The sequence below is a fragment of the Palaemon carinicauda genome, chromosome 35 (assembly GCF_036898095.1).
Source record: "Palaemon carinicauda isolate YSFRI2023 chromosome 35, ASM3689809v2, whole genome shotgun sequence".
Taxonomy (NCBI): Eukaryota; Metazoa; Arthropoda; class Malacostraca; order Decapoda; family Palaemonidae; genus Palaemon; species Palaemon carinicauda.
Window position 1 is genome coordinate 67,810,695 of NC_090759.1, and position 24,833 is coordinate 67,835,527.

Sequence of the window (24,833 nt, forward strand, 5' to 3'; positions counted from 1 at the left end):
TTTTATAAATAGCTTGGACTACCCTATGTGTTTCTCCTTATTTCCTTTTCCCACTGGACTATTTACCCTTTTGGAATCCTTGGACTTGTAGCATCTTGCTTTTTTAACTAGGGTTATAGGTTAGGGAATTAATAATAATAATAATAATAATAATAATTGAGGGATGTACATGATAAACACATCTCTTGGGGTGTTACAGGGATAAGGAAAAAACTCTTCAAAGCAATAAAAGGTCAAGTTTTATCGATAAAGCTGGACTGCTTTATATAGTTATTTTACTAGTCACCTAATAAACTTTCTTTTTTCCTTAGCTTATGTAAGGTATGTTATACAACCCACATATTTACTCTGACGTAATATTTATCTCGTTTTGGACTTCTTATTACTTCCCTTTGGCACTCCACTGAAATAGTATTGGCATGTATTGTACAGTAAGGCCTTGGATACAATTAATTCATGAACATGATCGCCAGAGGGCTGTTGATCTTTGTAACAAGGTCTATTTCTTATCTTGTCTTTATATCTTACACATCATAAGTTCAAGTTCTTGATAGAGACAGGGCTTAATATTCTTGCTGTTGATCTTCTTATATTCGATACGTTATGTAGCATCAGTTCAAAAGATTTGATGTCCTTGAATGTCTATCTAAAAATACCGAAACTTGCTTGACGACTATTTTTTTACCCTCCTACGTTACCGAGCTGTCGTTTGCCATTTTTAAATTAACAATGAATCTTTTTAGGAAGACAAATGATTTGTTTTCCCAAAAATTTTGCTCTAAATAAGCACGATTCTCCCGAAATATTTGTGGGACTTGGCTCACCGTGACCTTTGCACTTTGCAATGAAGCAATGTGTGGCTTGCAGTCAATGATACGGGAAGTATCACTTAATGGTCAATTGAGTGCAGTGCAGTTCTCTGGTAGATGTACATAGCAATGCTTGTATGTTGCAGCCGAGAGTTGCTTTATTTTAAGGGTTGTTTTTCTGGTCCTATACTGCAGGGGAACCTTACTCCTACATGACCTTTCATAATTAATTTTATCGCATACATTCCAAGGCATTCAGCATTTCACACAACATATTGCTCGTTTTTTTTTCATATTATTGAAAATCTTAGAAAACAAGACAGTCTCCAGTTTCCTCTTGTAAGCTTTAATATCTACAGTCTGGCGGGTGTCTAGTGGGAGCAGTTGTTGTTATTGATGTTAACATGCAAGGTTAATCGTATTTTAGACTGTAAAAAGAAGTTTAACATGAAAATGGCAGTTGCTATTCATTAAATATTAAGAATAATCACAAAATAGATAGGTATATAACATTATTATGTACTTTACGAATGATTGAATAATCGTGACTATTATGTCTTGTTACAATTACATAATATCCATTGAAGTAACGCGGTTACGGAGACCATACGTGATTGGCTGGCGTGAATGCAAGCCCCCTGCCTTCGCCAATGGGCATCGACTATAACTTGTTATGAAGCGAGTAAATTGTGCCACATATTTTTCATATTTCACTCTATTTTTTAGATACGACAACTTAAAAGTAATTATAAATTCTTATTTTATATTCATTACATTATAAATAAAATTTAAATAGATTAGTTTAGCTTGGTATATTTAATTACCTTATATACGTATGCAACCTTGGAGACGTGGCACCTATGCGTAGCAGAAGCCGCTTAGCAGCTGATTCTTCAGGTTTTAGCTCTTTCAAGTATTGTTGGCCAAGTGAAAAATGTCTGCTGTGAGGCTTCTCCGCTCTGTTCAGGTAATTATTGGTGTCATTCATATTTAATTAATCAGTAATGCATTTTAAATGCCATGCTTATAGTTAATGGAAGGTAATGGGTGCAACTCTACCAAAATATGTTACTAATGGTTAGCTTATTTTTTTTTTCGTCAATTGCGTTGTCGTTCTCGTACGTAACAATAGGGCTTCAGGGAGAAAAATAATTGCGTAACGAATTGAATTTGCTAAATTGAATAGAAAATTGAATATTTGTGAAAATATTAGGCTGGGTAATACAACTTGAGGTTGGAATGACCAGCCGTTTTGTATTTGGGCGTGAAATAAACCCTTGGTAATAGTACGGCTTCAATACTTATTAATCTGCTAAAAATTTTATAGTTTATTATGTAACCCGATGAAGCATACAGTATTACTTGGTCGCATGATATGAATTTCAAATTAACCTTATAATTAACCTTATTTAGTGACAAGTTAGACTACCCTACAGTAAGCAATGCCAACTATAAATTCTTGTTTATCCGCCCCGGACACGATTCGGCTCAAACTACGAACCAAATAAATTCCATTTTATTTAGAGAGAGAGATTATTACTTATCTAAGGTACCCAAACCTAACCTAACCTAAGCCGTTACCTCTGATAGAACTACAGTATATGGCAGAATACGGGATTCCTCTTGTCCGATTATTTTGTTATATATCCACCTTAGAGTTCTTCGGAAGTAGAGTACTTTGGTTTACAATGAGTAAGAACACGGCGTTTAAGGTTATTTTAAATGCGGTCGATAACACTAAAGACATCTCCATTAACAGTCAAGAACACAACATTGTATTATTTTCTAAGGAGGAATGGGTGGCTTTGACGATTACCGATGTTAGCGTACTGGTAAGTATTTACCATGAGTCTATAGGTTATCTGATTTGTCTGCGTGTCCAAAAATGCAAATTTTTCTAACCTAACCTAAGAAGACTTTCCATACTGAATTCCTAAGGATTGTAACAACCACTAAATCCCACTTGCTGTGTCTGATATATTAATTCATGTATTTCATCATGCATTGTATACCCCTCCAGAATCATACAGGTAAGTTGTTGCGGCTATTTCTATCAAGTTTATGCTAGATAGATGTCTGTAGATTGAATAGAGTGGATATTGGTCTTATCAACTCAAAATTTTGTTTGGAATAAAATTTAATCTCTACAGGATTTCATAACTTTCAAATTTAGATTAAAGTTAATTATTAAGAAATTAATGGAAGGAAGTTTTAAAAGTTTTGAGACTAAAAATTAGAGAACCAAACCAATCATAGACATACGCAAATGTCAGAATTTAGGTATGACACCGTAGCTATTAACGTATACACATAGGAAACGTGGATTCGAATTGTCCTAATTGAAATTAGTTGTATGATCCATGGGGAAAGATGGCGAATCTTTTTTATTCTTTATAAAATTAACATATCGCAGAAATATGGTCATTAAGAATTTGATATGAACCTAATCTTCAGATTGTATTTTTAAGTTGGTTGTAATTTATACTTGACTAAATTTGCCAACTCTTTGTGGTACCATTTTCAAGTGCAGTACTACATCTATGACAGTAAATGAGAATTTTATTTCAATTTGTTACTGTTTTGTACAGAACCAGGCTTTTGCTAAATTTAGTGTTATCCAGAACTATTTATCGATTTCTTTTACTCGCGTACAGTGGTGTTATTATTTCACTTGCCAGGCAGGTTAGGTTGTTTGCTACTTTCTAGAATACAGTAATTCCTCTTGATCTTGATGTTTCTTAGGAAGTCAATGGTTTTGTGAATAGATGGGAAATTGTGTTTTTCCAGTAGTTCTGTTCGAGTCCTTTTTTATTATCGTTGTCCATTTTTTTTGTGCTCGCCCATGTCGCTCACTGGATTTTGAGAGATTGGGATAAACTGTTGTTGCTCGGGAGTCAAATTTCTGACTATACCAGTGGTTAAAACCTTGAAAATTATTCCCAAATTCATAAATATTCAGTTATTGTACTATATTTAGATTCGCATAGAGTTAATAAGATTTATTGTTGCATATTAAATTTTTTTCATGATCTAAGTGGTGTCTGTATTCTGGTTGAATAGAATTCGGTCTAAAGGCATAATTTAAGTCATGATTAGTGTCTTGAAGATATTTGTTGCTAGCAATAGGTGGTGTGTTGTCTGCAAAAGCAAAAGTGGTCCATATACTGACTGGGATATGATTTCTAGGTTACTATTGTATTGTATTGTATTGCGCAATTTAGTTTTTATAGATTTTCAATTAAAGTTTAATCAAATAATCAAGAAACCATTAATCTAACTAAATCTTCCAATGCAATTTTCCAGTATGGTTTAAAGTATGGTCAATTCTTATAATGATTTGATAATTAAAGAGAAATTTTCATTCGGATCAAAAGCTACCATTATTACATTATTGTATTCTTATAGGTGCCTTGCCTGATAGATAAAGTTTATTAATATAAAATCCTTTTTGTATACAAGGAAATTATGGGAATGTAGGTTTGTTAGAATACGGTACAGTAGTTGCTGATTTTTATTTTACAGCATTTTATTTCTTCTGGTTAGATGGTAGCTTTCAAGGAAGTCTGTGAAACTGATGTCATGTAATTTTATTTTGTAATGCAAGGCATGTAAGTGCTTCTTTGCCCATCTTGTTATTTTATATTATTTATGATGAATTTTTTTTATAAAATATAACCTTGAAATATTTGTTTTTGCAGGGCATTCCTGGCCTGCCCTTCAGCAGAAGCTACAGTTCGGCAGCACCCACCACAAAGCTTTTCATTAATGGAAAGTTCTTGGAAAGCAAAACCAAAGATTTTATTGATGTCCATAACCCAGCTACAAATGAGGTATTATTTCTTTATAAGGTTGATGTAGCATTGTTTGTTGAAATAGTTTTTGGGAAAATTTTATCACTCATCTCTGTAATGCTGGAACCAATCATAATCATTAGTTTAATGTTTTGTTAGCTGGGCTCTTTTGATTAGGAACTTTTCAATGATGGGTGTGAATGTATCAAAACTGTAGTTTGTTAGAAATCATAGAAATCTTGTCTCATTTATAGAAGTAATTCTTGGCAAGTTACGTCACTGTTTCAGTGAGGATAGTAAATGTAATAATACTTTGTTAGAAATGTTTAATGAGATTTCCTTGTTCTATTTTAAAATACACATTGATTTTGCTTTAAAAGTTGTTTTGATTTATATAGCTCAAGTAGGCTTTTAAAATTTATTTAGAATAGTTTATTATAACACATTGCTGATCTTCATTGAAAGTCTTGTATGGTTTACCAGTCATTTGTCAAATAAGATGTGGGCATCACACCACATCTCCAGTTTAATCTTAATACTGTACTTGTTATTCAGTATTTAATGTGGATTGAAATGTAGCTTATAAAAAGGTGAAAAAGCATAGAATGAGAAATGCACACGAAATGAAATTGACCTTTAGTACTGTTTCTTTGAGCTTATGCTTAACTATTTTTTTTTCTTTATATCTTCTGTCTGATACTTACATTACCACAAAAATTTAAACTGTAGAAAAGGACTGAACATTAATACACACTTTTGAAAATACTGACATTTAATAGTACTTAATTACAAGGTAGAAATGAAATTATGAAGGTTATGAGAAAAGTTTAGCAGATTTGGTGAAAGGAAACTTTACAAGACAGACTACAAATACTTAATCTCATATAAAGTCTGACCTTATCAACGGATTCAGCAACTGTGAATTCATTATACATGGTTGGCCATTCGATATCAATTTAGAAAATTATACAAGGAAATTCACTAATACACATCCCTTCAAAAAAAATGTGCTAAAAATATAAAAGTTGCCGCCTCCAAAAAAAAAAAAAAATTATTGAAACACTTCAAAGAACTTAACATTGCTATCCATTTCCCAGAGCCAAAGGTAATTCCTCTACCCTACTGTGAGGTTCCTGGTTTTATAGGCAAGAAAAATTTTTTTAGGTTTCTTTCCCAAATTACCAAGAATAAGGAGGTTTCACAGTATAGTACTGTTACTGTACATTCATTGTTCTCATTAGGTGTTTATTCGTCTGTAGAATATCCCTGCTCGCAATTAATGGGACATCTTCCTGTCTCCACCTTGAAGTTATTGATATATCTCTCTACCTTGGGGACACTCCAAAGTCTGCTTTAGCTCTTAGGGAGGTATTGCTATCAGCTGTAGGCATAATTTGAGGACTATTGCATCATTCCTTTAGCCTTGGATTAATTTTCTTTATATCCTTCTACTTTACCTCCATTCCTGCCTTGCCTCTTCCCTCTTACTGTACAACTTATAAACTTACTTAACCTTGATGGTGTAACTGCAGGATTTTCCCAGTTACACTTTAACTGGACTTCTTGGTTATAGTAGTCCAAATTTCATATAAAGCTCTCTTTTTCTACACACTTCTTGTTTACCAGAATATTATCTTTTATCATTTGGGGCTATATAGGGGGTATTCCTAACTTTTGAAGTAAACTGTAAGTCATCTACAACAGCATTGCCTGTCCCTTTCTCACACAAAGTCGTGTTATCAGGACAGTAATCTACCTGCCTGAACTACTGGTGCAGTAATTATCAGGACAGTAATCTACCTGCCGGAACTACTGGTGCAGTAAATTTTCAGCACCCCAGGCCAACCTTCTGTTTCATCCTTGTAAGCTTTTTCATTTTGGGGGACTGGAATATTCCTGTTACCATAACTAAGAGGAGCCTTCTAAAAGGTTCTTGAGAAACTTTTCTCTTCCCCTTTTATTCTTCCTTGTCTTTCTAATTGTTGTAAGAATCTGTGGGCTTCCAAGTACTGGATACAATAATTTCTTACAAGCTTCTGCAAAGGTTTTTTATTTTGCTATTCTTTCTACAATAAAGACGCAGACCTGTGCAGCCAAGTTTGGTTCCCTGTCAGGACTTTTGGTTTCATTTGTTTTGGAAGAGGGAATTTTAAATTGTTTAGGTTATTTCTATTAAATGTTCCTACAGGAATATCAGCTACTTTTTTTATTTCATGTACAGTAATTGAAATTAGTTACATAATTTTTCTTCTGAGAAGTTGCTAAAGGGTTTGGCAGTGTCTTGTATTGTGATAGGTGAAATTATATTCCTTGTTCAATTTTCGTTAAGTAAAAACACTTTTAGCTGTATATAGCAATAGGTAATCTCTACACTTTATGTAGGTATACTAAGTTTTAGTTTTGAATCTTGTAATACAGAGTGTCAAAACAAGATTTCATGGAACTGGAAATTGAATAAATTCTAGGATTTCTTTATCTAGATGTATAATTGTTCTGCTCTCGATGGATGACTAATTTTTCTTTAAAAATAAAAACTTTAATAGAAGCTATGAACTTTCCAGGTTGTCACAAGAGTTCCCAAAGCTACACAGGAGGAGATGCAATCTGCTGCTGATGCTGCTAAAGAGGCCTTTCAAACCTGGTCCAAAACATCTGTTCTTACACGCCAGCAAGTGATGTTCAAGTACCAGCAATTCATCAGAGAAAATATTGTAAGTAAAGCTTTTAGATGTCATTCCAAATAAATGTACCTTCATGTGCATCAGATAGTTCCCCTCTTCATGGGGAGTGTTACATGGAAACCTTCATTTTCCATTTGATAGCAAAGAAAACATTAATGAGGTATTATAAAACATCAGTGGCATAGTTTAATACTTTTTAAGGTTTAATATATTTTGTTTGCAGTTACACATCATGCAAACCTTCATCCTTTTATAGAGGCATGACTTCAGCAAAGCTGGAACATTTATAAAGCTTTTTACCAAGGTAAACAGCTGGCTGTCGGGTGGCAGGTAAACAGGTAGCGCTACTTTCACTTTTGGTTTCAGCTGCTGGAGTGTTCAAGGTACTGATGCACTTCTTGGTGTCCCCATCTGACTGTTTGAATCTTTAGCCTTTGCCCTCAGATTCTATAATTGGTCTTGCAGTCGTGTTCGTTTTGGCAGGCAGACTGTGGTAACTGCAGCTGCTGATGGCTCCCCATGCGACCGATGGGAATTCGACTATTGAATTTGTTCCAGTATTAAAGGAAGGAAGGATATGCAATAGTTCCAGTTAACTGTGTGTTACAGTTTCCTGGTTACCTGCTGTTACCCAACATGCTTATTCTGTCCTGCAACATGTGGGTTGCTATCATATCCATTGTAAGTGGCTGACAACATGAGCCCAAGGAAGGTTTTCCTTTGATATCGTTGGTGCTCCGAAGAGTTCCTACCACCGCTGAGTGTAAAGGGGAGGGGTACTGCTCTTCTTTCCTTGAGTGTCTTCAGACCCTGGAAGGCGCTAAGGGTCTGAAGGCGCTAAGGTCTTTCACCAGGCTGTTTTGTTCTGTGAGTGGTGTCGTCATCAACCTACACGGCTCCAGAGAAGATTAATTTCAAGCTCTCCTTTCCCACCTGCCTTGTCTTCTCCGAGTTTTCAGTTCTGAAGAACACATAGAAGATGCTAGTATGAAGTTTTCCTTTCTCCTGCCTCCTCTTAACTGAGTCTTCACTTTGAAGAAGAAAAAATACAAGGTACCATCATGAAGTCCAGGAAAACTGATAGGTAGAATTACATACGTGTAACTCCTACAGTTTCTCTTGTTGTCCCATTGTGGGAAGAAACATTGATTCTTGCAACTCCCATACATACTGAGCATATGCACTGCCAGTAGGGAAGAAAGATTGCGGCCGTTTTCTTCCCTCTTCTTGGATGCGCTCTCCTTTGGGGGAGAGACAGAGAAGCAATACGTGCCGAAAGTTTCCGGTACACGCTACTAATCTAGTTTCCCTTCGCCTGTTTAAAGGCCACTCATGAATGGCAGAGGCAAGGGACAGTGACATTACCCTAGCGAGCAGGACAATCCTAGAGACTGACCATGTATACATATGATCAGCACCCAAGCCCCCTCTCCATCCAAGCTAGGACCAGGGAGGGCCAGGTAATGGCTGCTGATAGTAGGTAGACCTATAGGCTCTCCAAAACCCCTCATCATTAGTTCACAAGGATGGTTAAAGTTGCAGACACTAAAGGAACTACAGTAATGAGTTTTAGTGTGATTCGAACCCCAGTCTAGCAATCACCAGGCAGAGATGTTGTCAGGGATGATATTAAAATCTTCAGATGCTTTGCCTGTTGCAGAGTTCCAGAGAAGATAACCGAATCTTCGGATGAGAGGCGTGCTGAGGAGTAAGTCGCTGAAGCACAGGATGTCTAATAAGTCATACTCTGTGGAGTCAGGTTGATTCCTCTGCATAGTTTCATGGGTGGAACAGCACTGTATGAAAACCCTTCCCTCAGAAAGGTGTTAAGGTACAAGGTACAAGTGGTCACAACGCTCCTGCTAAGCTACCAGTCCCAAATCTCGTAAGATACGAGGCACAATTGCTTTTTCAATATTAAACTTACCCGATAATCATGTAGCTGTCAACTCTGTTGCCCGACAGAATTCTACGGAAGGGATACGCCAGCGATCGCTATACAAGAGGGGGGTGTACTCACAAGCGCCACCTGTGGCCAGGTACTGCAGTACTTCTTGTTGACACCACTTCAATTTTTCCTCTGTCGTGCTTCCGGCAAGACGTTCATGGATACGCTTATAATTTTGGAGTCTTGTTCACGGTTTTTGGTGAAGTATTGCTCTAAGATTTCAGCTTTCGCTATTCAGGAAGTTCTATTATTAGCTTAGCTAGCTTTTGGAATTAATTTGATTATGGTGACGAAGAGAGTATGAACTCTCTTTCACCTTTAAATGGCCGACCCTTCCCTTAGACGGAAGTGTTGGTGTCTAAGAGAGTATAGACTCTCTTTCTTAATTTTGCTTAACAAAAGTTATAGATTTATTTTATATCTCTCCGCCTTTTATAGGCCTCTTCGATTAACTTCCTTTTATTATAAAATTATTAAAATTAATTTTTATATTTGTTTATATTCGACCTTTCCTAATAGTAGGCGATCTTTTCTTGTTCCGAAGTTAATTAACATTGAGCCCGTCATTTCGGTTTTACCTGTTAACATATTACAGTGAACCCTCGCTACTTCGCGGTTCGACCATCGCGGATTCACCACTTCGCGGATTTTTTCCATAACCCATATATATACAGTAATATATATATATATATGTATGCATGTATTTATGTATATATGTAGGTATGTATGTGTGTATACATATAAATATATATATATATACACACACACATATATATATATATATATATATATATATATATATATATATATATATATATATATATATATATATATCTAAAGTAGGAAGATGTGATGTAGTTCTAAGGGAAAAGTATGGGAAATATGCCTGGGTAATAAGCAAAGCTCTACCTCCAGTTTGTTTCTTCATTATGATCAGAGATAAATGTAAACAAAACATTGGTTGCCATTTTTTATCGTGCTTTTTAGCGTGTTTAGGAAATGCATGATATAAAATCACCTTTAATATTTGTGCCTGTTTTAGTTTAGGGTACTGTAGTACATGCATTAAGTGTTCTGTACATTAAAAGGTAGTTTGTTAACAGAACTACGTACAAGGGAAGGTTTTGAAAGTCTGAATATACATGTTGAATAAATAGGTAAATATGGTGTCACTACTTCGCGGATTTTCACCTATCGCGGCCGCGACTGGAACCTATCTACCGCGATAAACGAGGGTTCACTGTATGCTATTTTAATGTTTTTGAAAGAATTTCTTTGATTGTCTCGTACTGTTTCAAAGTTGAACTAACGTTTTGTTTTGTCTCTGCAGTTGTTGACGTTCAGAACGTTCAACTTGCGCTCTATCGTTACGATAGAGAGAGAATTTTCACGGTGTCACGTTGCAGTAAGAGTAAACCGTTTATAACGTTTTGTTCATTCTTTCTTAGCTTAATGGTTTTAATTCTAATAAAGGAACTTTTTATTTGGGAAATCTTTCAGTTTTTTTCCTTTAACAATAATATGTTTTAACGAGTATATATGATTGGGCTCTTCTCTCAGGTTCTAAGTCTAGAGAGAGAGAGAGAGAGAGATAGAGACGGAGGGAGAGAGAGCTGGATAAACGTTTCGTTCAAGCGAGTAACGTTGTTATCGTTTTTGCTCTTCTCCCTAGTCTCTTTAGGGGAAGAAGGTAAACGTTTCTAGAGTTTATTCTTGTTCTCAAGCTTTATGCGGTGAGAGATTTTAAACGTAGTTTATTTGATCTAGTGTTTAGTCTCTTTCCAGCCACTGAATTATTTATCTTTCATTAGATTTTTCTGTTACATTGTAATTCTGTTTTCGCAATTACTAACTTTTAAAGAAGGATAGAATTGCGTGTTTCAGGTACAAACCACTTAAAGTTTCGAGTTCAGTGAAATAAGTGCAAACAGAAATTCAAAAGTGATAAGTGATTAGCGCAAAGTGTGTCAGTGTTGTGCGTGAGGGTACTTCTTGCGTGCCAGTCGTCCTCCCAGTCCGGGACCTCTTGCAAGCTCCCAAGCCCAGGGGAGAAGCAATGTCGAAGGGCAAAAGGGTTCGGCAGGCCTTGATCGGCGCACAGAAGTATCCTCGGTGGTTGCGGGCGTGTCTTACAGAGACCGTCACTCCCACCCGCAGACGATTGAGCCCTTATTTTACTCGTCTGCAGAAGAAATTTCGGGGAGATAACGCTGGACTCAGGTCTCAAGACCTCTTAAACGTAAAGTCCAGACCTCTAGAGTTCAACAACCCGGATACAGTCATTGGGTTAGCTCTGACTCTCCGCAGTCATCAGGTGACTGCACACCTCCTAAGAGAGGTAAGGTGATGCCGCAACAGACCTCATCTTCTGTTAAGGCTTTGCCTCAGCAGACCTTAGCGTCTGCCGTCCCCAAGATGACTTTGCTGCAGTCCATGCAGTCACAGCTTGCGGTCTTAATGCGTGAGTGTCAGGCTGAGAAGGTTACACCTCCTCCTGCGATCGCTCCGCCTCACCGCAGTCCAGTCTGCCAGGCGTACGATGTTGAGGTTCCTCAGGATACCTTACCGCGTACTGAGTTGCCAGTTACCAGCGGTGTGCAGCAACCTCCGCCTTCCTTAAGGCAACCTCAGCAATGGGAGCAGGAATCTTATGCCTTACTTCCTCCGCTTCCGCTTGCGATTCCACCAGCGAGGCAACAATCTCTTGAGGTACGACAACCTCTTCCATCAATGAGGCAGCCACCTCAGCACTCGCTGCAGCTTAGGCTAGCACCTCAGGAACCTCAACTCGCGAGACAAGAACTGCGTTCTGCGCAGCCGCTACCTCAACTCTCGCAGCTCACACCTCAGGAACCTTAACTCGTTCCTCAGGAACCTGCTACTGCGCATCCGCAACCCTTGCAGCAAGCGCAACTCTTGAGGCAGCAACCTCATGCTATGAGTCAGCCACCTCAACGCATGCATCTGCCACTTTCTCCTCAACTTGAGCCTCTTCCCATTCAACTTGGAAATAACAAATGACAATAATAACACCTCATTACTTTCATAACTTGCATTTGTAATCATATACATGTATGCCTACACAAACATTATGATAATGGAGGTTATTTGTATTACTTATATAAAAATATATATGTATTCCTTGCAATATATTTTTAACAATATCGCGAAATATGGCAAAAATATCTTCAAAACAAAAATGAATCATGAGTTATGAATGTAAGGTAAATATTATGTTGATATTAAAACCCCATGCAAGCATGCATGAAGTAATGCAGTGTTGCCAACAGGGCGAGTTTCCCTTTCCTGAGGTGAAGTAGATTATAGTACATTTAGTGTAGCTTAATTCTACGATTATCATGCCGGCTATCAAATTCATCAACAAAACAGTCTAAATCAATTCCCTCGGCACGTGCACTTTCAATGGACGGTAATGCGATATTACTCACTCTAGCACTGGTCATGGAATTTCTGAGAAATGTTACACGCCATGCAACACGCTCTGCTTACCTTACAGCATGCTCTACATACAGCATGCTCTGCATACAGCATGCTCTGCATACAGCATGCTCTGCATACAGCATGCTCTGCATACAGCATGCTCTGCATACAGCATGCTCTGCATACAGCATGCTCTGCATACAGCATGCTCTGCATTCAGCATGCTCTGCATACAGCATGCTCTGCATACAGCATGCTCTGCATACAGCATGCTCTGCATACAGCATGCTCTGCATTCAGCATGCTCTGCATACAACATGCTCTGCATACAGCATGCTCTGCATTCAGCATGCTCTGCATACAACATGCTCTACATACAGCATGCTCTACATACAGCATGCTCTGCATACAGCATGCTCTGCATACAACATGCTCTGCATACCTTACCGCATGCTTCTCAGTCACACATCTTTGGTTGTTGCCAACTCACTAGACTGTCAAGCAGTTTCATAACGTTGCCTTCTAGTCTGCTGCTTTTGCACCATTGAAACCCTCACTGAGAGAACTTAGCTTTTCTCGGATATGGTCCCTGTAGATGAGAAAGTGCTTTTCTCCCTCCTTCTGATATTCCCTTGAGGACTCTGTCATTTGGAGAGGAGCCTTTAGCTGCGTAGCCTCCTATGGACTTTTATTTAAGCATAACATGCTTCCAGGGAAGGTAATGGTTCCACTTCAGTCACTAACCCCGTCTGTTACCACACCTGCTCCCATAGACCTTGAGCTGTGTTGCAAGACATGCAGTCCAAGCTTAGTCCTTGTTAAAGGATTTTTTGTTTACGGAGTCAGTGTGTCACTGGGAAGACGTTCAACAACCAGCAGAAGTGACTTGTTGTGACGCAGTGCGGCAACCTCAGCAACCCGATAAGGAGTTGTCTGTACGACCCAGACAGTCTAGACAGCTTCGGGTTGTCACTGTACTTCCTCGCTTCCCCATGGTTGACAGTTCACAGACTGTGCAGCAGTACCATGATCTTGTGTCCGGCTCCGTCAGACGACTGGCTTTTAAGAGCTCCCACAAGTCGTCGCTGTCTGGAGATTCTCAGATGGACTATGGATCTGACCAAGGAACTGGGCCTCCTGGTCAATTTTGAGGAGTCTCAGCTCATCCCATCCCAGACCATTGTCTCCCTGGGTATGGATCTTCAGAGTCGAGCTTTTCGGGCTTTTCCGTCGGCCCCAAGGATCTTCCAAGCCCTAGAATGCATCCAGAGCATGCTGAGAAGGAACCGATGCTCAGTCAGGTAGTGGATGAGTCTAACAGGGACACTTTCATCGCTGGCCCTGTTCATCGTGTTAGGGAGACTCCACCTCCCCCCCTTCAGTATCATCTAGCTGCTCACTGGATAAAGGACATGACGCTAGAGACGGTCTCAGTTCCTGTTTCCGAAGAGAGGAGGTCTTCTCTCGCGTGGTGTAAGAACAGCTTTCTTCTCAAGGAAGTCTACCTTTGGCTGTTCAGAAACCCGACCGCCGTCTCCTCTCGGACACTTCAGACACGGGCTGGAGTGCGACTTTGGACGGACAGGAATGCTCGGGAACATGGAATCAGGAGCAAAGGACACTTCACATCAATTGCAAGGAGTTGTTGGCGGTTCTTCTGGCCTTGATAAACTTCAAGTCCCTCCAGCTTAACAAAGTGGTGGAGGTGGACTCTGACAACACCACAGCCCTGGCTTACATCTTCAAGCAGGGAGGGACTCTTTCGTGAAGTTGTTCTAGATCGCAAGGGACCTCCTCATCTGGTCTAAAGATCGAAAGCTCACGCTGGTAACGAGGTTCATTCAGGGCGGTATGAATGTCATGGCAGATCACCTCAGCCGGAAGGGTCAGGTCATCCCCACAGAGTGGACCCTTCACAAGAATGTTTGCAGCAGACTTTGGGCCCTGTGGGGTCAGCCAACCATAGATCTGTTCGCTACCTCGATAACCTAGAGACTCCTGTTGTATTGTTCTCCGATTCCAGACCCAGCAGCAGTTCACGTGGATGCTTTTCTGCTGGATTGGTTCCATCTCGACCTGTATGCATTCCCGCCGTTCAAGATTGTCAACAGGGTACTTCAGAAGTTCTCTTCTCGCAAAGGGACACGGCTGACGTTGGTTGGCTCCGCTCTGGCCCGCGAGAGAATGGTTCTTAGAGGTACTGCAATGGCTGGTCGACATTCCCAGGACTCTTCCTCTAGGAGTGAACCTTCTACGTCTACCTCACGTAAAGAAGGTACACCCAAACCTCCACGCTCTTCGTCTGACTGCCTTCAGACTTTCGAAAGACTCTCAAGAGCTAGGGGCTTTTCGAAGGAGGCAGCCAGAGCGATTGCCAAAGCAAGGAGAACATCCACTCTCAGAATCTATCAGTCTCAAGGGGAAGTCTTCCGTAGCTGGTACAAGACCAATGCAGTTTCCTCAACCAGTACCACTGTAACCCAGATTGCTGACTTCCTGTTATATCTAAGGAAAGTAAGATCCCTTTCAGCTCCTACGATCAAGGGTTACAGAAGTATGTTGGCAGCGGTTTTCCGCCACAGAGGCTTGGATCTTTCCACCAACAAAGATCTACAGGACCTCCCTAGGTCTTTTGAGACCTCAAAGGAACGTCGGTTGTCCACTCCAGGCTGGAATCTAGACGTGGTCCTAAGGTTCCTTATGTCATCAAGATTTGAACCTCTCCAATCAGCCTCTTTTTAGGACCTCACATTAAAAACTCTTTTCCTCGTGTGCTTGACAACAGCTAAAAGAGTAAGTGAGATCCACGCCTTCAGCAGGATCATTGTTTTCACATCTGAAACGGCTACATGTTCCTTGCAGCTCGGTTTTTACTAAACGAGCTTCCTTCACGTCCTTGGCCTAAGTCGTTCGAGATCCCAAGCCTGTCCAACTTGGTGGGGAATGAACTGGAGAGAGTACTTTGCCCAGTTAGAGCTCTTAGGTACTATCTAAAAAGGTCTTAACCTTTACGAGGACAATCAGAAGCCTTATGGTGTGCTATCAAGAAACCTTCTTTTCCAAGTTCTAAGAACTCAGTTTCTTACTATTCAGGCTTCTGATTAGGGAAGCACATTCTCATCTGAAGGAAGAAGACCTTGCTTTGCTGAAGGTAAGGACACATGAAGTGGGAGCTGTGGCTACTTCAGTGGCCTTCAAACAGAGCCATTCTCTGCAGAGTGTTATGGATGCAACCTATTGGAGAAGCAAGTCAGTGTTCGCATCATTCTATCTCAAAGATGTCCAGTCTCTTTACGAGTACTGCTACACCCTGGGACCATTCGTAGCAACGAATGCAGTAGTAGGCGAGGGCTCAGCCACTACATTCCCATAATTCCATAACCTTTTAACCTTTCTCTTGAATACTTTTTATGGGTTGTACGGTCGGCTAAGAAGCCTTCCACATCCTTGTTGATTTGGCGGGTGGTCAATTCTTTCTTGAGAAGCGCCGAGGTTAAAGGTTGTGATGAGGTCCTTTAGTATGGGTTGCAGCCCTTGATACTTCAGCACCTTAGAGTTGTTCAGCCTCCTAAGAGGAACGCTGCGCTCAGTAAGGAAGACGAACTTATTTAAGGCAGAGTAATGGCTCAAGTCGACTTCCTTACCAGGTACTTGTAATTTCATTGTTATTTTGAATAACTGATAATATGAAATACGGGATACTTAGCTTCTTGATATACATGTACACTGGTTTTCACCCACCTCCCTGGGTGTGAATCAGCTACATGATTATCGGGTAAGTTTAATATTGAAAAATGTTATTTTCATTAGTAAAATAAATTTTTGAATATACTTACCCGATAATCATGATTTAATTGACCCACCCTTCCTCCCCATAGAACCAGTGGACCGAGGAAAAATTGAAGTGGTGTCAACAAGAAGTACTGCAGTACCTGGCCACAGGTGGCGCTTGTGAGTACACCCCCCTCTTGTATAGCGATCGCTGGCGTATCCCTTCCGTAGAATTCTGTCGGGCAACAGAGTTGACAGCTACATGATTATCGGGTAAGTATATTCAAAAATTTATTTTACTAATGAAAATAACATTTTTGTCAGGACACAGTGCCTTGTTTTTGTCTTTCTCCTGTCAAGAAGGTTCCCAGGACCCTTCCGTGACCTCTTCTTTATGTGAACGAACTTCCAGTCAACCATAAGCTATCCTGACATGTTCTCCAGAGGTGGTTCCCCATGCTTACACATCAAGAAGGATGCTCATCATTTCCGATGTCCATGAAATGTTCTTCTGTCGGTCTGTCGGCACGATCGCAACAATACCCACAAGATTACGCTCGACAAGGTGATTATCCACGAGAGGAAGGTCCATGAGCTCGAACATGATCGTGTGCATGATTTAGAACTTGTATGAATGCAAAATCACCAAAAAATGTACGATCATGGGAATAAATCAACAAGTTCTCCACACACACACACACACACACTAGGCCGTCCACACCCAAGAGATCGGGGCAAACATGATCATGCCAAATTCACATGCCACAGATGCAATAAATTCACAAGCATTTACACGCTCAAAAGATTGTCCATGCGCAAGAGAACAGTCACAAACACGATCGTCTCCTTTGCGCACGAGATTCTCCACGAGCATGATCACTGGCACATGCCCGATAAACTTGCCATGCTGAGGAGTTATATATTATGCTCCAGGTTACTGTACCTCCTATGTCCAAACCAGCGGACTTCCCTGTCTGATCTCCTTCTGCATATGCATGCTAAAGATGGTGCATACCAGGAACGTGTCATCCCGGGAAGTCGACCATGATACGTTATTGCTTCGTATGCAAAGTTAGAGGTTGTGTACCAGGATTGCTTTCTTCCATGAGAATACGTTATGTATCAGATGCTCAACACTACCCGATGAAACGCTTCTCATTCTTCATTGACTTTCGGGTTGCAAAACTCCTGGCGTCTCCATTGTCCCATGTCTTCCATGACACATTACAATTAAAAAAAAAAAAAACCTAGAACAGTAGTCATCGTTTGTACATGCTACGAGTTCTTACCTTCACGAGTGGTGTTTCCTTGTGCCCTGCCCTGTTTCATCTTCTTGAGAAAGTGCCAATTGTGATCCTTCCCTGCAAGACAAATTTCCTTGGTTGTTTTTCACGATTGGTGTTTCTCACAGGATCGACAGCACACTGCATTCGGGGAAACCTTACGATCACTAGTGGCGATCAGAATCCTTACAATTGGCACCGGCTATCTGAAACCTTACAATCACTTGCCACAATCGGAAACTTTATGATCACTTTCTGTGATTGGAAATCTGACGGTCACGGCCAACCTGAGGGCTAGCGATCAGAAAGTTATCGATCGCAGTTACTGCTGGCTGTGATCGTAACTTTGACAATTACTCGGCGCGATCGGAAACTATATAGATTGGTTTTAGGGACCTCCTCCCTCCTAAGCATGATTCTCCTATTGAAAGTCGGAAGTTTTGTATTAAGTGTAGGAACAAATAAAAAATTTGAATCCATTTGTATTTTTCCTAACCATACAAATCTGAGACTTTCAAGTTCATTTGCCTGCCTCAACCACCTCACAAGCCCTAGGTGATAGGTCAAAGTGATAGTGCTACTTGTAAGGTGGACAGCATCTACCCACCAGCCAACTGCGGTTACCTCGTTAGAAAGCGTAACTTGCATTCCTGCTTTGCTGAAGTCTTACTTCTATTAAAGGTTGAAGGTTTGTATGGTTATGAAAAATATAAATTGACTAATGATTTATGATATCTTATTAATGTACTGTACTCGTGTGGCCATTTCTGCAAGAGTAAGATTTTGAAGCAAAAGTATTGTATGTTAAAGAATCGTAACAAAATCGAGTTCACTAAAGACCTAGCAGTACTAGACATTTGCTTAATTCACAACTACTGTTTTTATTACATATTTAAACTAGAAAACCAAAATCCAGTTTTACAGAGTAACACAGTGCACTTATAAAATATTAAATTACTCCATAGTCATACCTGAAGCTTGAATATACATTATTTTTTATTACAGCATGAATTGGCTAAAATAATTACCCTAGAACAAGGAAAAACACTAGCAGATGCCGAGGGAGATGTTTTGAGAGGTCTACGTAAGTGGCAAAAGTTTATTTTACGTTTTCTTAAATCTTCTTTATTTTAAAATCTCTTGGGTCATTTAAGTAAGTCCGTGTTTTTATATCAATGCCAATAACTTTTCTTTATTTTAGGATATTAATCTAATTGTTGTATATTTCAGAGGTTGTTGAACACTGCTGTAGTATTACAAGCTTACAGTTAGGAGAAACCTTGCCAGGAATTGCTCGCGACATCGATACCCACTCTTATCGTATTCCCTTGGGTGTTTGTGCTGGTATTGCACCATTCAACTTCCCTGCAATGATTCCATTATGGGTATGTTTGTACATTTTGTGTTAATTTCATTTTGTAGATTTAGCTCTGTTTGTAAGCAAGTATGTAAATTATTTGTAAATAAACTTGGCTGCATTTGTTCCCGAAAAAATCCAACTTCAAGATTTGATTTTATGGTGTTCATTTAAAAATTTTATTCTATTGTGTGTTTAATAACTTTAACGTTTATTAGATTCATAACAAATCCAGAGAAAAACTACTTGAGTAGATAGGTTGTGTGTGCAAAGTAAAGTTATTCAACTCTTGGCTGTCAAGTCAATTAAATTGTTTCATTTTATTACTGTATTTTGTTTGTGTGTATATTTTACCTTTCCTTATCTAAACTTTTAATATGATGTTTTATTTTTGCTTTTAATTTTCTTGATGTGCTTAACACTGATAGTAATTCATCTATTATGAATTCTGAACTTGTTGTAGCACTGGTAGTGTTTGCACCATATATTTTGGTCAAAGAAAAAGTGATTTTCCCATCTTCCTCAGTTCTTTAATAATATGACATTTTCAGGTGCATTTTTTTCTAGTAAATAACTTTTGTGGTTTAAAAGCTAAACTTTTGCTAGTTATTTGGGTAATCATTTCTCTTGACTAAGAGTATGTGCCATTTGTTAGTCTCGCTAACTGTTGGCTCTGGTATTTTGTTAAAAATATTTTCTTATATGAAAATTTTTTTTTATCTATCTAGTGTAAAGACTAAATTTGATTAATTAAATTCATTTTAAAGTTAAATATCTCATGGTAGCTTTTAACCCTTTTACCCCCAAAGGACATACTGGTACGTTTCACAAAACCCATCCCTTTACCCCCATGGACGTACCGGTACGTCCTTGCAAAAAAATGCTATAAAAATGATTTTTTTTCATATTTTTGATAATTTTTTGAAAAAATTCAGGCATTTTCCAAGAGAATGAGACCAACCTGACCTCTCTATGACAAAAATTAAGGCTGTTAGAGCATTTTAAAAAATATATACTGCAAAATCTGCTGGGAAAAAAATAACCCCTTGGCGGTTAAGGGTTGGAAATTTCCAAAGAGCCTGGGGGTAAAAGGGTTAAGAAGGGGCACTCAATTACTACTGTACATCATAATCTTTTTTTATCAGTATACTATAATGTTATTGAAGATATACTTGAGAATTAGGGGTTAAATAATTACTTAGTTTGGTTGAGAGTTAATTTTTCAATATTTGAATGATATAGCTATGTATAAAAAAATTCCTCTAAATAAAGTAATGTTGCCTTTTTTGAAAAAGTGTTTATTATGTGTTGTAGTGCGCACTCTTATAATTTTCTTTCTTGCTGGAAGTATGTGCATCTTTTGAAAAAAAAAAAATTCTGCCAACTGTACTGTATAGGGGGAAGGTATTCTGTGAATTTTTCACATCATGCTTAGTTTGTTATGTATTGAAATATTCTTTTATTTAGTTTTTGAATGATTACATAATTTAACTTGTCATAGCAAATTAATGTTATTGAAGATTGCCACAGAATAAGTGCCCTTGATTTACTGTTAAGTTTGGTGTAAGTGATTAGGGTTGATAAGAATCTATTTAACCTAAGTTCTACTTCTTGGAAATTAATGCATTTGTTTTTCCACCCCTTCTACTACCTTCAGAAACCTCAGTCTTATTCAGGGTTAGTATTATATTGACCTGGTAAATCTCGCTGCATATGCACTTATCCCCCCACATAGAAATATTTTTTTATACAGTAAGTAGTAACAATCTCATGTAAGTGAGATTCATAAAATTTATTTTCATTTCAATTATCATTTCACAGATGTTCCCAGTTGCCTTGGTTTGTGGAAATACTTACGTTTTTAAGCCTTCGGAACGAGTCCCAGGTTGTTCTATGATGTTAATGGAGTTGCTCAAGGAGGCAGGCTGTCCTGACGGTGTTGTTAATGTTATCCATGGATCTCACGCTGCCGTTAACTTCATCTGCGACAACCCTGAAATTCGTGCCATTTCTTTCGTTGGCTCCAATCAAGCTGTGAGTTAGTCATATTGTTGTAATTTACAGTTATCAACAGTAGATGAAATTTCCATTTTACTTGAGGGTAGTTATGGTCTCCTATTTCTATGCATCCGTGAATTGAAAAAAAAAAATCATGCTCTTTAAAGCCATTATCACTTGCATTATCTGCATTTAACCCCATCTTTAGATTAAAGAATACTATTGTACCACTAATGCATTATATCTTTATTTGATGGTACAGGGTGAATATATTTATGAGAGAGGGTCAAAGAATGGAAAGAGAGTCCAGTCTAACATGGGTGCCAAGAACCACGGAGTGGTTATGCCTGATGCCAATAAGGAAAGCACTCTAACTCAGTTAGTTGGTGCTGCCTTTGGAGCTGCAGGTCAAAGGTAATATTAATAATTTTTTAAATACTGTACTGTATTGTAAAGTCTTTTCAAGTTTCTAACATGGTCGTTTAAAAGTTTGTGTGGTTCCCACTAACAAAGTGTTTACATTCCTGTATTTTTCTTTTTTTTGAAAGATAATTGAATGCTGTATTTTTTTGAAAGATAATTGAATGCTGTATTTTTCAAAACATAATAGGTTTTAAAGCAGCTCCTAAACAAATTACTTATAATTTAATTATACTGTAATGAGAAAAGGACCTAGAAAACATAGATAACTTCCACAGGTAATGAACAAGTGGTGTTCTATTTTGTTTGGCGCAATGATTAACAGGTTAAAGGGATGTCCAGCCCTGTAGACCCTGTAGGGAGTAGTGTCATTAGTGTACCTTATTTGGGCAATGTACACAATACTTGTGGGGTTAGCAGTGTCCCTTTAACTGCATGCACTTTGAAGCCTTCTACCTAACTTATTTTCATGTCCATTTTTCAGCCAATTTTATTATTTTCTTCATAGTGGAAGTGTGGGGTTTTTACTAAAGTCTCGCCTCAGCTTTGAATGGTCTCCCTGACCCCAGTGCCAGGTCCTGTGTTTCAAAATCATAAATCTATCGATACCTTTGGATGCATGATGTCCACTCTTTATAATACTCATTGCAGTTATAGTTCATGTTCTTTGCTAGTTATTGCCATTCTGAAATTAATAAACTTTCTAGGTAAAAGTCATTACCTTGGGTTATTTCTTAGTTTATTAAATGCCCTTTTCTATTATTGGTAATTAGTTATATCCACCCATACTGAAAAATTGCGTTTCTAGTTTTTAAGGGTATTGTCATAACCAGTAAATCTAGAAGATTCGGTCTTTCAATGCTTAAAAACTGCATGATACTTTATAGTATGGCTCCCGAATTTTGAATAATCAGTTGGTGATCATGAAGTTCTCGGATATTGCAGCACTATAATTTTAGTGGAATGATATTCACTTTGTAATAGTGTTGTATATTTGCTCTCTAAAAACCAGTGATTAGAAGAAGCAAAATTCTCTCTACACTTTCTAAATTGAATAATTGAACTAAACCCCCAACACCTACATCAATTAGACCAAGGTCTTTTCTTCAATAATTCTAGGGAATAATTCCTTCCTTCACCAAAAATTTTGACAGGCTAATTTATTATCGGTTGTTTAACCTTGAAATTCCACACTGTTCGGGGAAAATAAAATTGTAACTGCCTACTATAATGATTATGCTCTTAGGCTATTTTTCTTCCTGTGTGTTCTCCAAGTCTCATGTAATTATGTGACCACTACACCTGTGAACTTTGATCGGTCTCTATTTGGAGCCAGTTTCACAATCTTAACTGCATTTAAAGACTTCAACACAGCACACATTTCTTATTACAACCAGGAAAACTTCACATAAAGCAAATAAGATTTTCACAGGTCAAAAGAAAACATATAAGTCACTGTCATAGTTTTCACAGTACCAATACTCAAGTCTTGATTTTTTTTTTTTAAGTGCACAGTAAAACAGTTGTACATAACGTCTTCATAGCCTAAAGTCCAAATAACTATAAAAAATTAAGTTGCAGCAAGTTTTTATACACTCCTTGCACTGCACCACTAGGCAGTATGCTGTTCCAGACAGTCTCTCTTGCTCTTTTATGCCTATTTTTCATGGGACTAATCACATCATTCTCTCAAAAGCTGCAAAAGAAGAGAGAATTAGTGGAAGGAACTTGGTTCACAAAAAATAAAGAACTAAACAGTAGTTATTTTATTGACTGATTTTTCATAAGTAGCATAATTATCCTTATATTTTTTCCAATTCTAGATTTACATAGATTTAAAAAAAGGCCATTTTTCTTTGCAGATGTATGGCCCTTAGCACAGCAGTATTTGTAGGAGAAGCCAACAAGTGGTTACCTGAACTCGTGGAGAAGACAAAGAAACTAAGAGTGAATGCTGGACATGTTCCAGATGCCGATTTGGGCCCTGTCATTTCCCCTGAAGCAAAAGATCGCATATGTGAGTTAGTTCAGAAGGGAATTGACGAGGGAGCAAAATGCATCTTGGATGGGCGTAATGTAGTTGTACCTGGGTATGAAAAAGGAAATTTTGTAGGACCAACCATTTTGACTGATGTTACGGTAAGTGATCTTAATTTGGCGCATCATATGAACATTTCATATTTACTTTTTAATTGACTACCTTTATTACTACCACCTCTTCATTAGGACAGTCTCCATGCTAGCAGGTCAAGATTTGCTCACTACCAATTGCATGACCGATTCATCATATATATTTGGCAGACAGTCTAGTCGTGGTATGAAGTGTCTTGATTTGAAGCAGTAGCTGCAGGCTGTCATTGCACTCTCTCATCAGAATCTAGTAGTTTAACCATAACAGATTTCTATATCATAGGGATTACTCCATGTATGGAATGAGAGATAAAATTAAAGAAAGATAAATTTAATTAGTTCATGTATTTGGGAAAAGACCAAACATAACTTGAAAGTGGAAATGCTTAAACTGTGTAGCCATTGAGGTTAGGAATGCTGAGAACTTTTAAATTATCTGAAGTGTTGGGCAAACCGTATTTAATAATCAGGACCTTCCTACTGATGTTTCTTTGTGGTTTCACATAAACTACGTTGGGGGATTTTTCTTTCCCCTAAGGCTTAATGCTTGTAATCCTTGAAACTTCCATGATAGTTACTAAACATTTCTCTCTCTACTCTCGCTTCTCCATCCACAGTATTCCATATGAAGACATTAAAATTAAACCCCTGTTCTGCCAATGAGGAGGGTGCTCAGATTGCCTAAAATTTATCTATATGAAATTATTCAGACTGCAAAAATCTCTTCTTCCTCCATGACAATTTCATGACCGTATTATCTGTCTGTAATACTGTATTATTCATGTATTTCAAGTGTTTTGGGTTTGTTTTTGCCTATTTTTCAAGCTTTTTTTTCTCTCATTTTGTGGCCTTTCTGTCTTCTGTATTAGTACAATTTGGACACTTCCATAAGTTGAAAAGTGGTTTTCCTTCACAATTTGTTAACCCTTGCTTGTTTGCTCTGTAGAGGAAGAATTTTTGTTTTTTTCAGTCATATCCAGGTTGACTTTAAGATAGATTTAGGAGAAGGCTTTGTTGCCCATTGGACAATGCATCAAGTAGAATATCATTATTACTGCAGACACTACTACCTTATGGTTAGAGTAATCAAAATATTACAGTAGCTTGGATTTATTTCTAGCCTATGGCAAAACTTCAAAACTTTGTCTTGCTAAAAATAAATTAGGAAAATAAATTTTTTGGGGGTTAATCTCTTACTGGTTAT

At 38.2% G+C, this 24,833-nt stretch overlaps 1 protein-coding gene across 1 annotated transcript in view; it reads left to right on the plus strand.

Moving 5' to 3' along the window:
* The first annotated feature begins 1,627 nt into the window (after positions 1-1,627).
* LOC137627841 (probable methylmalonate-semialdehyde/malonate-semialdehyde dehydrogenase [acylating], mitochondrial) overlaps positions 1,628-24,833 on the plus strand; it is a 31,334-nt gene continuing 8,128 nt past the window's right edge. The window contains exons 1-8 of the mRNA XM_068359251.1: positions 1,628-1,776; positions 4,508-4,639; positions 7,162-7,311; positions 18,730-18,808; positions 18,955-19,109; positions 20,903-21,115; positions 21,342-21,493; positions 23,362-23,638. Of these exons, the coding sequence (XP_068215352.1) occupies positions 1,744-1,776; positions 4,508-4,639; positions 7,162-7,311; positions 18,730-18,808; positions 18,955-19,109; positions 20,903-21,115; positions 21,342-21,493; positions 23,362-23,638 (1,191 nt within the window). The 5' untranslated portion in view covers positions 1,628-1,743. The remainder of the gene's footprint in view (positions 1,777-4,507; positions 4,640-7,161; positions 7,312-18,729; positions 18,809-18,954; positions 19,110-20,902; positions 21,116-21,341; positions 21,494-23,361; positions 23,639-24,833) is intronic.